Below are 13510 nucleotides of genomic sequence, written 5' to 3'. Positions count from 1 at the left end.
ATGTTTAACCACGCTCAAAACCTTGGTCGCCTTTGCAGGGAGGGAAACTCAGTCACACCATTAAAATTACACTTCTTTCCGGTGTAATGGAACAATCCTTCGCCCTATTCTGCAGGACATACCAAACATCAGTCCATTATCATTAGGTCATCACTCTTGAAAAATCATGCTCCAGTGACAAGAAAAGAGGTGTCTCTTACAAATATCTCACAAGCACAACTTGTGTAAATGAACCGCAAAAGATGCATCCTTTTAAGGAACGTTGTTTTCATCATCTTGCCTTTCTTGCCAAGCACCCAGTGTGACTTGCAGGTGCATACATTGACACCTTATAGGAACATCCTTGGGTCAGGAACATATCTGCATCAGATAGCGTCAGCTCCCATTGGTTATTATAACTGAGGTGGCCTTGTGTCCTTGCATCTGCTCGGCTTGCATCCTCACATGAGAAGCCACATCATACTGCACTCCCCCACCCACCAGACCCGAGTAACTCCGCAGACACTCTGGGTCATACAGATGTTCCAGGGAGTACCCAGTCAATGCATAAGCTGCTTGCCTGTCCAGTTGCTGTCTCTCCTGGGCAGAGTAGAGAAGAGGGCTCCCTTGGGATTGAGGTGGGTGTGGAGACATGTCTGCCTGCAAGTAGTCTTTGGTGACGGCGATGCCCGACCTGGGGATCCCATCAGAGCTCGGACTACTGAGGCGAGACAGCGATGTGGGACTAGTTGTGTTTTCATCATTGTCTTGAGGACCATGCACTTTGATGCTGTCCCTGTGATGGAGGCGTTCAGAGGGGAGGTCGATGCTGGGGGCTCCTGGGCCTCGACACACCACACTGGGCATATTTATCTGGGAGTGTGGGGTTAGGGAGGAGGGGAAACATGGGCTGTGAACCTTGGTCAGGCTTGAGACATCCAGGGGTCCTTTGTGTTGCTGCAGACGGCTCTCTTCCTCTTTAATCATCTGCTGTGTGGCTCGAATTAGGGTCTCCATTTTGCTGGGCTCTCGAGGACTAGTCCGGAAATGGTCCCCATGGTATCGCTCACCTGAATCACTGGTGGACCCTCCACCATCAGGTGAACTTACAACACTGTCTTCATCCCAGTGACCCCGTCCTGTAAAGAGAGTATATAAGGTATAATTGATAAGAGTGAAAGAATCTGTAATTTAAAAAAAAAAAAAAAAAACTTTACAGTGTGACTGAAAAATCCCGATAGCACGACCTTAAACAATGTGTGTGTGTTCTGACATATGTGTGAAATTCTGCTTTAAATTTGTTTATAACTATGGTCTGTTACACCGAGTATCTTGGCAGAACCAAAGTGGGGGATATTCAACTGTTAGAGGATGTGAAATGTGAAATAACTTGGCTTTCAGCTTCAGGGATTTTTTTTTCTTTGAACAGATGGTAGCAATCGCTACACTGGCAAGAAACAGAGTAAACAACTTATCATGTCCCATAATAACATTTGGAAAACAACTAACAGGAGAGGCCGGGTCAAAGCTATTTTCAGAGACAGATGGTGCTGGTCCCAACCCTAACACCTCACCGTGAAAGGCTCCATGGTAGGATGTGATTTCATAGCCCTCGCTGTTCTCCACAGAAGATTTTGGTAGGGACAGCACAGAGCGTGTGGCATCCCACCACACCTCTCTTCCTGACTGCGGGGTTCCGAGGAAGTAGCGTCCACTCTGGCAGCGCACACGGTCACAGGTGGTAGTGTGAGGATGAGCTTGGGCATGAGCGAGATCCTCCTCTGACAGACCCAGGCCGTAGCACAGGGAGCCCGAGTCTGGATATAGTCGGTAGGCGCAGGATGCCTCAGTGGCTTCGATGGGATCTAACAGCTGGGGAGAGGCTGACTCTGTTAGTGGGCTTCCTCCCCATTGGCTGTCTTGATCGGACTCTGAACGCTCAGGATTGTAGGCGGAAAACTGCTGGGTAGACAACAGAATGTCAAAGAAAGTGACAGGAAGTTTTTGGTAACAAATAATCCAGATCAGTAAAAGAGACATTTTTATTACCTGTGGGTAGGGTGATACTCTGACTTTGGCTTTTGCCTGTGTCAGACGTGACTTTGTGCTCTTTCTTTCTTCACTGTGACTTTCAGCATAGGGGAAAGCGGGCTTGGTTGGGCTCATCTGGTCCAAAGATAGCTGCATTCCCTTGTACTCTGTATCCCTTTTTATGCACAAAAAATACATGTTAGGATGAGAATCTAAATGTAACCAGTGCTCCAGGCTATGACTTGTTAGGCGTCACTATTTTTAGAATGGGGGATATCTTGTCACTGAGATTTTTACAAGTTTTGAGAATTCCATGGAAATGACCTGCATTGACTTTTGTGTTACCCCGAGTTGTCCAGAGAGGAATTGGTTTGTGGTATTGAGTCCATTGATAGTTTAAATGATAAATGAAAACAAGTGCTGACATAGTTAATGAAATTCAGGATTGCTCTCATATGGAAGCCGGTTTTGTTTACCATGTAAGTCCACGCATCACTTTTTTATTCTCTAAAATAGGTCGACGAGATTCTAGAATAAACATTTTCAGATGAAATCAGCATCAGTCATATTGATGGTTAATAAAGCATGTGTTCTTGTATATTTAACATGATAACTTTTACAACTCCCTGTCCTATGGAAACATTTTAATCTAGATGTTGAGGACTCAGTGCTATTTCCATCCCTGTTTTTGAACATGTCCCAAATACATAACCGTGCCGGTTTTATTGCATGAAATGAGTAAATAGCTAGCTCTCCCTGTATCAGCTGTTAAGCTGTGAATACATCTGGAAATTTAGACACCGAGGAGAGTTAATGATTCTTTTATTCTGTGCAACCATTACCAGAATACTGCCAGCAACACGCCAAATGCGCGCAGACAAAACAAAAGTTTAGCTAGTGCTCTAGTAGTAGATTCATGTTGAAATTAATTCTTTGGATTATTGTACTCCTGTTCACTTGTATGTCTACATGCTGCTTGTACACCACGTCTGGCATTTTAACTCACTGTCCTGTGACTGAACTCGGTCCAAGTGTCACTGCTGAGGGAGTGAAAAGGCTCCTGTGTCAAGCGTTCAGCAAACATGAGCCTATTCTTAACTTATCACATCAACAGTATGTAATAGCAGCAGCCTGGCATTTTAAATCCTGTGGCCCATCCCTGACCCTGCACAGACCGCCACTTTAATGTGACTCTAAATATGACCCATTCTTTATGTACAACACCTTAGGGGAAAGGGTGTGTTTGGATAGCCTCTACAGAGTGTTACTGTTATTTGCTCTTGCAGGTATAGTGGCTGTGGCTGATTCTGCATCCTATCTGTGCCCCGGCTGACTTATGTCTGAGCCAATAATGTTGGCCATTGTGCAAACTCAGCTGTGTTAGCCAAATTCCACCTCAGGGTCAATGTCAGAGCACCTAGTGTCTGAAATGTGCCACCTAGTCAACCTCCAAACACATTTTATAAAGGCATCCTTTTTGGGTTAAAATACTGTCAAGGCAGTGTTATTGAATTGCAGTTATTTATCTTTTTTATTTGGCATTGTAATTGTTTTTCATGGACTCGCAGTGTGTGAGAATACAAGTATTCTGTTGTTAAAAAATATGCATGTAAAAACTTTGACACTATTTTAATGTAGTCACTTTGTTTTCTCCTTACTGCATTGAAGCAATCGATAGCTGGAGTGCAGCTTTATGCGTGGATATACACAGGAGACCCCCCCTCCCACACACACACACACACACACACACACACACACACCAACACACACACACACACACACACACACACAAAATCTGTCACAAGCACATGCATTGCAAAACCGCATGTGGATCAGGCAATCCTAACAAGGGAAATCCAACATGTGCTCCAGCTATGAGATGGTTATTGATTCCTAGTTCACCATTCGATAGTTTTTTCTTTCTTTAGGCTACAGATCGATGGTTGACGGTGAAGGTTTTTTGATGGGGTTGAACCCTGATGTTTGTCTTGTTTTCTCAGAGGGTTTGAGTGTGGCTTGTGTTCTCAGAACTACCTGAGCCTTGCAGCTGCAGTACTTTGTGTGCATTTGTTGAGAGAGGCTACAGACAGATCGGGGGAATGATTTCTTCTCTGAGAAAGAGATCCGTCATCATATAGTAAGTTTCAAGAATGAATCATAGGAGTGCATCCCGTGATTTAACTTAATTCTGTCAGATATGCTCAGATGTTCCTTCGACTCACAGCAAGCACTCGATTCAACACAAGAATGTTGTCGAATCGTAGAAATTTGTGAGCTTGCAAAAAATGTTGTGTTGTGTGCATGCATATACATATATTTATACATATATTAAAACAAAAATGTATCAAATTGAATATTAACAACTATTCAAACAGAGTCTCTAATAATCGAGATAAATCTGTCACAAGACGTTCTCTTTGTCTTTCATGTGATTCAAGACTCACGTGAGGACATAGTTGACACTGACTATGCAGTGGGGTCTTGAAGATCGGCTGTTGTGGACAATTGTGGCGTAACTCTGGACCCAGACCCAACCACCGTGCTTTGCCAAGAAACGGTAATACTTAGTGGTGACTTGGCCTTTTACCAGCACTGGAGGAGAAAAAAAAGAATCAGACAGACGACAGAGATTAACATATTAAACAACACACATGTTTGTGAGTGAGAGATGTGTCTGCTTGTGTGAAATTGTTTGCATGTGGTGGCTGCAGCAGGATGCCTGATCAGTTACTGATGAAGCAGCCTGTTGCAAAAGCGTGGCGAAGCAGGTCTGTAACTCACAGAGGTGGTGTGCACAGCGGAGGTGGAAGATGTCACAGCTGTGGACGTGATGGTACAGAGTTTTCTCAATCAGGTCCTGTGGCTCATAACCTGTCAGCTCTGCTACCCTGGAGAGGAATTAAGCAGTTATTCTAAAATTACCAGTAGAGTGCTATCTTTATTCTTTAATTCTTTATATTTTTGAATTCATTGTTTTGGGCTTCTGGGAAAATGCATTTACAGACATTCAAATGCAACAAATCTACATGCAGTTAAGACAGGAAGTAAAAGATTAATAATCAAACGGATGTTTTTTCCATATACCTCGAATCAAGGAAGATGAGTTTCATGTCAAGACTGGCTCTAAACATGAACATGTTACTGTGCAGTTTGATCTCGGTCACGGCGCTGGGTGGGAGAGAATGTCCAACCGCTACCAAGCCCACATTTTGGAAGCAGCCCTCAAATGGTGACATGTCCAAACTGTACTGCCGAATCTTCAGGTAGCCACTGCAATGTATAACCTGCGTCGAAGAGGGTGGAATGTAAGAGTCAACAATTAATAAAATACTGTTTTAAAAAGTAACCAAACATCCTTTACTCTTATCCCTGTAATATATGGACATAATGCATAATTTATATAACATTTAACATAAATGTTGAATCAAAAGAATGCAATGTGAGGCCACATGTATCAAAAACATGTGAATCAATTCTTCTAATAATTAATCACTAAGAATAAAAAACTTCACTTTTATCTGATGAAGATTCTCAGACCCGGTGCTGAGAAATACTTGCGTTATCTTCTATTTAACATAAAATAATATATTGCCATTAAATTCATCTGATCCAATACAAGATTTATGACAGTTTAACAATGGAGTGGTACAAGTGACTGATCGCCCACCTTGTATCCTCCGCTGGTAAGGCCTGCATTTCTTTTTGCCAGCACACATTTCATCCGCAGAAAGAAAGAGCGCTCCATTTCATACTCTAAAAGACAAAAAAAAAATTAAGTAACAACATAAACATGCGAAAATAAATAGAACGAAAAACAATCGTCAACTTGATATAAATTGTTTGATGAAATTCGTGTGCGATTATGACCTTTATTTTCGTTAACTAATTTATACATTTATAATGTATAGCCACACACGAAAAAATCGAATTACATAAAAAAATAAATGTCTGATTGAATGTATATTTATATTCCACACAAACGCTATCTTCCAAATGCACTCAATCGTCAGTCTGCGTGGAGCGCGACTTGCAATTTTATATTTAAACCGCATTTATAACCGACCGGCTCGAGGTGACATGAAACTATAGTTCAGATGAATTAATTTTTATTTCTTTTATTACCCTGCACGAAATGCGAGTGGTAGGGCTGGTGCGGCGTCAGGACCGCGGTCATCTCGTCATGGTCGGCAGGATGGACGTATTCATAAATGCTGTTTCCGGTCAACTCTACCTGTTGACAAGAACTCAGGTTGACGCCATTCTTATACTCTTTACCATACCGTCCATTTGGAGAAAAAAAATAGTGCAAAAATATAATGATATTATACAATAAATTAATACAACAAAGAAATTAAAACAAAAAGCTCGGAATAAATAACACCAATAGCAGACCTGAGAGAGTCCTAAATGGACCGACGCCGTTTCTGAAATGTACATGATCTTCCCGTCCGGAGCGACGACGAAGATGAAGCCATCCAGTGTCTGAAAAACAAATAAACAAACAAACAAACAAACAAAACAACACAAATAACATTTAAAAATAATAATAAAACAAAGAGCATAAACAGTAATTCTAGAAGGTTTTATAACAGCCCAGTGACTTGCGTTCAATTGAATAACAACAACAACAACACCAACAGAAACAACAATAATAATAATAATTGTTATTATTATTATTATACCTGCAGTAAGTGGGACCCCAGTTCGCGTCCAATACTGTCCAAAGATCTGGTTCGACTGGCGTGACCCCAGGCTTCTCCCAGACCTGGACACAGTCACACAGTGATACGAGGTGGTTGGAAGGGGGTTGTAACCTTTACTTTATCATTTTATGTTTAAATATTTATAAATGTAGAGTTGATATGAAAAATGCAAAAGCGGTTGTTGGACAATGGCTCGGTCTATCTCACCCCCCCCCAAACACACACACACACGCGTGCACGTACACACATATGCTAAAAATCTCCCAGACGAGCCCCAGGCGCGCCTGTTGAAAGGACCTATTTAGAGCTATTATCACGATGTTTAGGACGCGCTGCGTGTTTCTACTGTGTTGCACAGGTGTGGAGTTTATTTCCTAGGAACTCTACGGTTACTTTAGTTGCTGTAGCAAATGTTGCTGTTCTTATTGTTGTTGTTATTGTTGTCGGCGATGTTGCTGTAACCAAATCTAACCATCAGGGCCAATTCAACTCAAAGAAACCTGTGTTTTCAAAGTCAGTATTATTTTTCTACCATCTTTCTCGTGTGGTAAACAACATCGCCACCGGTGTTACGGCTCTAACATGTGCGAACACCGACTCCAGAGGCGGGGGGAACATGCCGCGTCAGTCCGTGGGTGCGCCAACGTACGCGCGTCTCCCCGCCCGCGCGATTAGAACCCACGCTGGGCCCTGCTGTCTAATGGCTGCGACTCGGGCTCAGTCACGCAGGGAAAGGGGGCCCGCAGAGAACGCTGTTATAAAAAAATTATAATGACGGAGGCAGAGCTTCTCGTCGCCTTTGGAAATACTGAAATTTGGAAACGACCAGCATCTGTCCGTAAAGACTCCCCGTAGGTCGATCATCGGAGAATTGTCATATTCTCTCCGAAAGATGGCTGTGAATAAATTCTCCGTGCAAAATAATGAAAAAAAAAATCCGAACTATTAAGTACATTATTTTGAATAAATAAAATGTCCCGCTACGTGATAGTGTCAGAAAAGATATGAATATGTGTTATATGAAATTTTATGGGGGTTGCACGTCCATATCACCTCGACATTGATATTCCTTCAATTTGATCGCAGAGTCGTTGATTTTTAGTTTTATCTTAGTTCTCTACTGGTATAACTTAGTGTTTCTTAATCGTTTTTTTCCTTTCATTCTTTGCGTTCTTGACATCACGCAAGCCGTTTTCACACTTGGCCCGTTTTAAAATATGTATATAATAAGTGCGTAGAAATTAATGCGCTTAAAAAATAAAAAAAAATACATATTTAAAAAAAAATTAAATTACTATTAATTAAAATAAAAAAAAGAAAAGCAGCAGGCTTTCTCTGCGGGTTTTGACGGCTCACCCTGAGGGAAAACAATCCTCATCTTCAGGTAACTTGTGGTCAGTCTTATGATGGAGGCCTTGTCCAGCTGAGACGTGATGGCCGACGGTAAAGGGAGCATTTTTGCCAGCTCATAAAATTCACTATTCTCCTTTTCCCGTCTAGTCCTTGCGGCCGTTTTGGATTTCTCCTTCATCTCGGCGCCGGTTTACCGAATCCGGTGTCGTCCGTGGCGGCGGCGAGCATTCAATTCAGCGGTTTGACAGTTCGGTCTGCCTCATCTTCATCGTATCACTCTCTAGTCGGGATTTGAGTCCGGGCACATCCGTGGCTCCGTTATGTTTAAAAATCCCCGTCACTCCCGGCGGTAGGTGTAGATCCACATCCAGAGTGCAGCCGCTTGTTTCCATTCATCACCTGCAAAACACAACAACAGATAAAACACTGAGCTGCTTGTGCGCGTCCCATCCCAGCTTCCTTCCCGTTTGGTGCGTTCGTTTAATATTAGGGTAATCATTTGAAGATAAATATAAACATTAATTTGAAATTTTAACAAACACAACCTGACAATCAAATATAACATTACGACAGATCAACGCTGCGACATCCCCGGATAAAAAGGGTGAGATATAATTTAATGAAATAACACGCTAACTTTTTCACGAACATTAAACATGACAGTCGTTATCGTTTCTGATGCTCAAGGCCGCCTTTATTTTTCTTTCCTTGCGCGAAAACAGATCACGTCACGCAGACAAACAGGGTTATTTTACCAACACTGTATTTGTCTTTTTTTTTGGGAGGGGGGAGCAATTACATTACGGATGACTGCACGATGAAATGACATTTGACCCCGCACAATTCCTGGAATGTGGAATCATGTAATTGTGCGCCGCTGCGTTGCAAAAACAAAGAACGAAAAGCATTTAAAAAAAAAACAATTTTAACAAAATATGTATTATTAATGCTCGTAGCCTCGTCGATAAAGTTATTCAATCGGATCTGTTTGCGGCCGGAGAGTCAATTTCCGTGCAGAGTCGATATTCCGGCCTTACGCGTAGCCTGCTGGGAATTTCACCTGTCCTGAACCAGGTTCACCAGTCGTCCCAGTTAAGTTCGGTTTCTGCTCCTCCTGGATTTTACACCTGGAAAGGCGATCGGGCCGTGCGCTGCATACACCTCTCCAAATTATAGGGACGCGCAACGAGTGGCATTCGTGCCCAACAAGCCTTCCTCTCCTCAGTTACCCCAGCGCCCCTCTCCGGCGCCGCTCAGGACCCGCCCACTACGCGGTCTCACGCCTCTCATTGGCCCGATCCTTTGAATCCCGTCGTGTGATTGGACGGTTTGCCCGCTGTGGGCGGCGATTACGCCGAGAGGAGCGCTCCGACGCGCGGCACTTGGCGGCTCCACGAGTGAGCGTGGACGAAAGTGATCCTGTGTTTTTGTCATTTGCGTGGGGTTGTAACTGAGATAAAGAAACATAGTAAATCTGCATGAAGCAGACAGTCCGAGTAAAGGCTTTTAAGACTCCCGGTTCTAGAGGGAGATACAATGTGTCATTTGAACGAGGGCGCTGCGTGTTTATTTCTGTTTACATCTTTATGATTAATTTTTGTTGTCACATGGTTTATAACAAAACACATACTCATCGGCATTCATTGCAGTCAATCGATTATTAGATATACACAAAATAAATACACATGCAAGGTTTCAGACAGTGGGAAATCTTCTTGTTGATGTTTTATTTTTTTTAAATAAGATCGGCTTGTTGGGAAACGTTGTGACGTCCCAATGAAAGGATGTGAAAATCACGTGGTCATAATGACTTTACTCTTCACTTTTATGAGTTCCCACCAGTATTGAAAGGTCTCGATCATGCGCCTTATAATGATATTGAGGTCAGTTAACTTACTCGGCCTTTTAGTGGTGACTTTATATAAGGTTCACCTTTTACGTTTTCAAATTTTAAATACAAAATTAATTTATATCTTCTGTCTTGCCTGTTTACGAGTGGTCCATCGTAGATCTAGTAAGTTCCTCGTCATGTATTTTTTTTTTGTCTGTTTGTTTCTTCTCCATGAAATGTGTGAAATTCGTTTTCTTATGCAACACTTGGACAATCGCCTTCTGAGAGTGGGCGACTCTTAAGTTGTAGAGTGAAGTCTGGAGGATGTATCTCTGCACAATTTTTAATTCCCTACATTTTAGTTTTGGGAAATAAAAAAAAAAAATCTTGCATAGACTATTTCACTGAACTCTTATATGCTTAACTACTTTGAAAGTGGGATTTGAGGATATGTGTGTATATATATATATATATGTATATATAAATTCATGTATAAGTCATATATATGACATATGTGTATAAATACATACACATACATATCCCAAAATATGTCTTTTATATATATATATAATTCTATATATTTTACTTTATTATACATACACACACACACACACACACCCCCACACACACACACACAAACCAGTATACAAACCAGTTGACACGCAACTCAAATAGTAGTGCGCGTCGTCCGGAGCGCGTCCACTGGTCACCGGTATCTGTCCAACGCGTTTCAGTGAGGATTAATTTCCGCACTGTGAGTTAGATGAGAGCGTCGCAGCAGCATGTAGATTTTTAATTAGACGGGGCTCGGATGCAGAGCGGCGGAGGGCCGTGTGTATTGGTGGGAGAGGATACGGGGGGAGAGGAGGGCGTGTGTGTATGGGGAATGGGGGGTGGAGGGGTGCAAGCACGGGGACGGGGGCGCGGACGCATGGCTGTGAGCTCATTACGCACATAATTAGCCCTTAAATTGATGCTGCATCCTGCCATAATTGGAGATTGCCTGAGAAGTGCTACCTGCCCCCCTCCCCATTCTGTGAGCTCGCCTGTGTGTGATAGAGGGATAAAACGTCTCTCTCAAATGACTTCTGCTGAACTCGCAATTAGCCACGCAATGCTATACTGTCTATTATTTTCTCATTTATGACACATAAAGCAACAAATTGGCAATTAGAGGACAGACCCAGATGCTGAATGGCTGGCTTTAAACCAACACATTCCCGCACCCTTGCATTTGATATTTCACATCTTTGAGTTGACTAGTCGAGCACCGGCTCTCAGCTTTATAAATTTTCACATTCTGTGACAAATCCATTTATTGCGGGCTCTAATCTACCCACCCCCACCCCTATCTATCACACACACAGGTACATAAGTCACTCATAGGTCAGAGGTCATCTTGGTTTCTTCATTTTCTAGATTTTCACATAATTTATTTATCTTAATGTTCGGTAATTGAATTGCCTTTTTCCAGTTGGTAAGACAACAGGGCATTGAACGGATATTAATCATAGAACGATTGAACCTACAGATGTGGAACATGTAAAGGATTGAGAAATACTCAGAGAGTGTGAGACCTGAGTGCCTAGTAGAAGATTTACCCTGCCTGGGCATCCAGTTAATACCCCACCACAGGCTGTCACAACAGGGAAGCTTGCTTTGCTGCCCTTCCAACTGCACCCATGTCACCATCCAAGTCTCACCCATCTCTCAATTTTTATTGTGTTTTCACAAATCATGCTTCGCTGTGGGGGGCCAGGCCAGACATTCTCCACAGAATGGAAAAGAAGGAAATGGTAAGGGGCAAGTCATGAAGGTTATTTATGGAACAGGCGATAGAAAATCATGACGTGGAATAGACTGCACAGAAGTAGAGAAGCCCTGATAAAATTGACATTTTCTCTGATGAGCCCAAAGAGATCATGCATCATCTTTTGACAAGGCCTATAGATGACATCCACCGATTTCTTTTAAGAATTTATATATTCTTTATTGCCGCTTTCATGCAATGCAGACGAGGACTGCAGCTAAGAGGTCCAAACCATTCAGTCCAGTCAGCAACATGCCATCCAATACTTGTTTCTCTAGTGATCATCAACTTATTTAGTTGTTCATACAGGGCCTGAAAAGAAGCTCTTTTATGTGTGTTTGAGCTTTTAGGATTGGAACTGTTATTTCTAAAAGACACTGTTTTCAGGAGCTAAGCTGACACAACCTAGAGAAACTGTAATCAACATGGACTAATAACAATTATCTTTACATTTTTCTTAGAAACTTAAAATGAGATTCATCATGGGCAGATGACAAAAATGACAAAACCTGAATGACCATAGTACAAAAAAAAGAGAAATGCAAATTGAAAACGGTAATTCAATGAATATTCAAATTATTATTGATCAAAAAATAGTCAACGATTTACAACAATTACGCAAAACCATGAGTACATGGTGTCTAATCTGCCATGAAGAAGGACTTACATTTTCCCCTTTTTTTTATACGCTCACATTCCGAACTTCATCATCGACTTATGAAGATGAAAAGATTCAAATAAGCTGATTAGATGTCTTACTGTGTGTGCAGGAAATAAGAATGGTAAAGAAGATATAAGCATCCACACTGAAGTCAAGAGACATATAGAGCTGTATAGAAAAGAAAAATAAGGAGATTTGTGGCTCCAGTCAGAAGGCGAAAGTGTGGTAACAAGACCTTAAGTACGAGGAAGAGCGTTGAAAAAGCATCTTTAACATTCTATGCAAAATCTGTGTGGAAAAATATTTCACAAGCGGAGTGAAAAGGCAATGAGACTCAAGCACCATGTTGCGTTACACTCTGTGCTCTGAGATTGGAACAGTTGGACATATGTAAACAGGCTGCCAGTTTGACCAAGATTTGCCAGCTGTGTTCTGGAAGTTATTACTGCCTCTTTGTGTTCTGTTTTCCCTAAAAGACTGAAATGCAAGCAGTGCTTAGTACTCCCTGCCTACTACAACCAACGTTTTTCAACTAGCCATTTTATTTGTAAAGTTATGGTTAACATTTTCATAATGGGTTATTTTTCCTCCCATTAAATGTGAGTCTTGCCCACCTATTCTCCTTCCCTGTGTGTCTTTCTGCCAGGCCCTTCAATGAGCCCATCTGCTGTGTGCAAGCGTTAATTAAGCACACTGCCATTTCCTATGTGCGCGCTCCATTTGAAGGTGCTTAGAGTACACGAGTCAGCCTCACAAGTTCATCAAAATGCTAATTCAGCCTAAATTAAAGTTGTGATTAACATTACACAGTTTCCTGTGCAGGCAAATTGATCCTTCCATGAACTCTCTCTTTCTCTGGGTGATGAGTATCTTGGGAGGGAGTGAATTCCCTCTTGGATGTTCTTGTTATCATCTCCAAAGTGCAGAGGATAGAATGGTTCCAACGATGAATAATATTCATGTTAATATAAATATATGTAGGAATGAAAGAACTTGTCATATGTTTATTCCTATGGTATATTTCCATATGGGTGGTACAGTGTGTAGAGTTTGCATGTCCTCCCCGTGTCTGCGGGGTTTTCCTCAACTTTCCGCCCACAGTCCAAAAACATGCAGGAGGTTAATTGGAAAAAAAATTGGGA

At 41.9% G+C, this 13510-nt stretch overlaps 1 protein-coding gene across 1 annotated transcript; it reads right to left on the bottom strand.

The window, feature by feature from the left end:
- Window positions 1–375: 375 nt before the first annotated feature.
- LOC147222875 (single-minded homolog 1-like) lies at window positions 376–8244 on the bottom strand. The gene is made up of 11 exons (XM_086167145.1): window positions 8070–8244; window positions 6693–6775; window positions 6403–6492; window positions 6133–6241; window positions 5678–5763; window positions 5095–5294; window positions 4792–4898; window positions 4455–4602; window positions 2029–2185; window positions 1554–1941; window positions 376–1118 (listed from the first exon to the last, which is right to left on the bottom strand). Exons 1-11 carry the CDS (start codon window positions 8242–8244, stop codon window positions 376–378), a joined length of 2286 nt encoding a protein of 761 aa, XP_086023271.1.
- Window positions 8245–13510: the final 5266 nt, after the last annotated feature.

This window comes from Fistularia commersonii, chromosome 20, assembly GCF_037954325.1.
Source record: "Fistularia commersonii isolate RoL2024-O1a breed Wild chromosome 20, RoL_Fcom_v1.0, whole genome shotgun sequence".
Classification (NCBI taxonomy): domain Eukaryota; kingdom Metazoa; phylum Chordata; class Actinopteri; order Syngnathiformes; family Fistulariidae; genus Fistularia; species Fistularia commersonii.
Note: the sequence above shows the minus strand (reverse complement) of the source record. Positions and strands in the feature narration are given on the sequence as shown.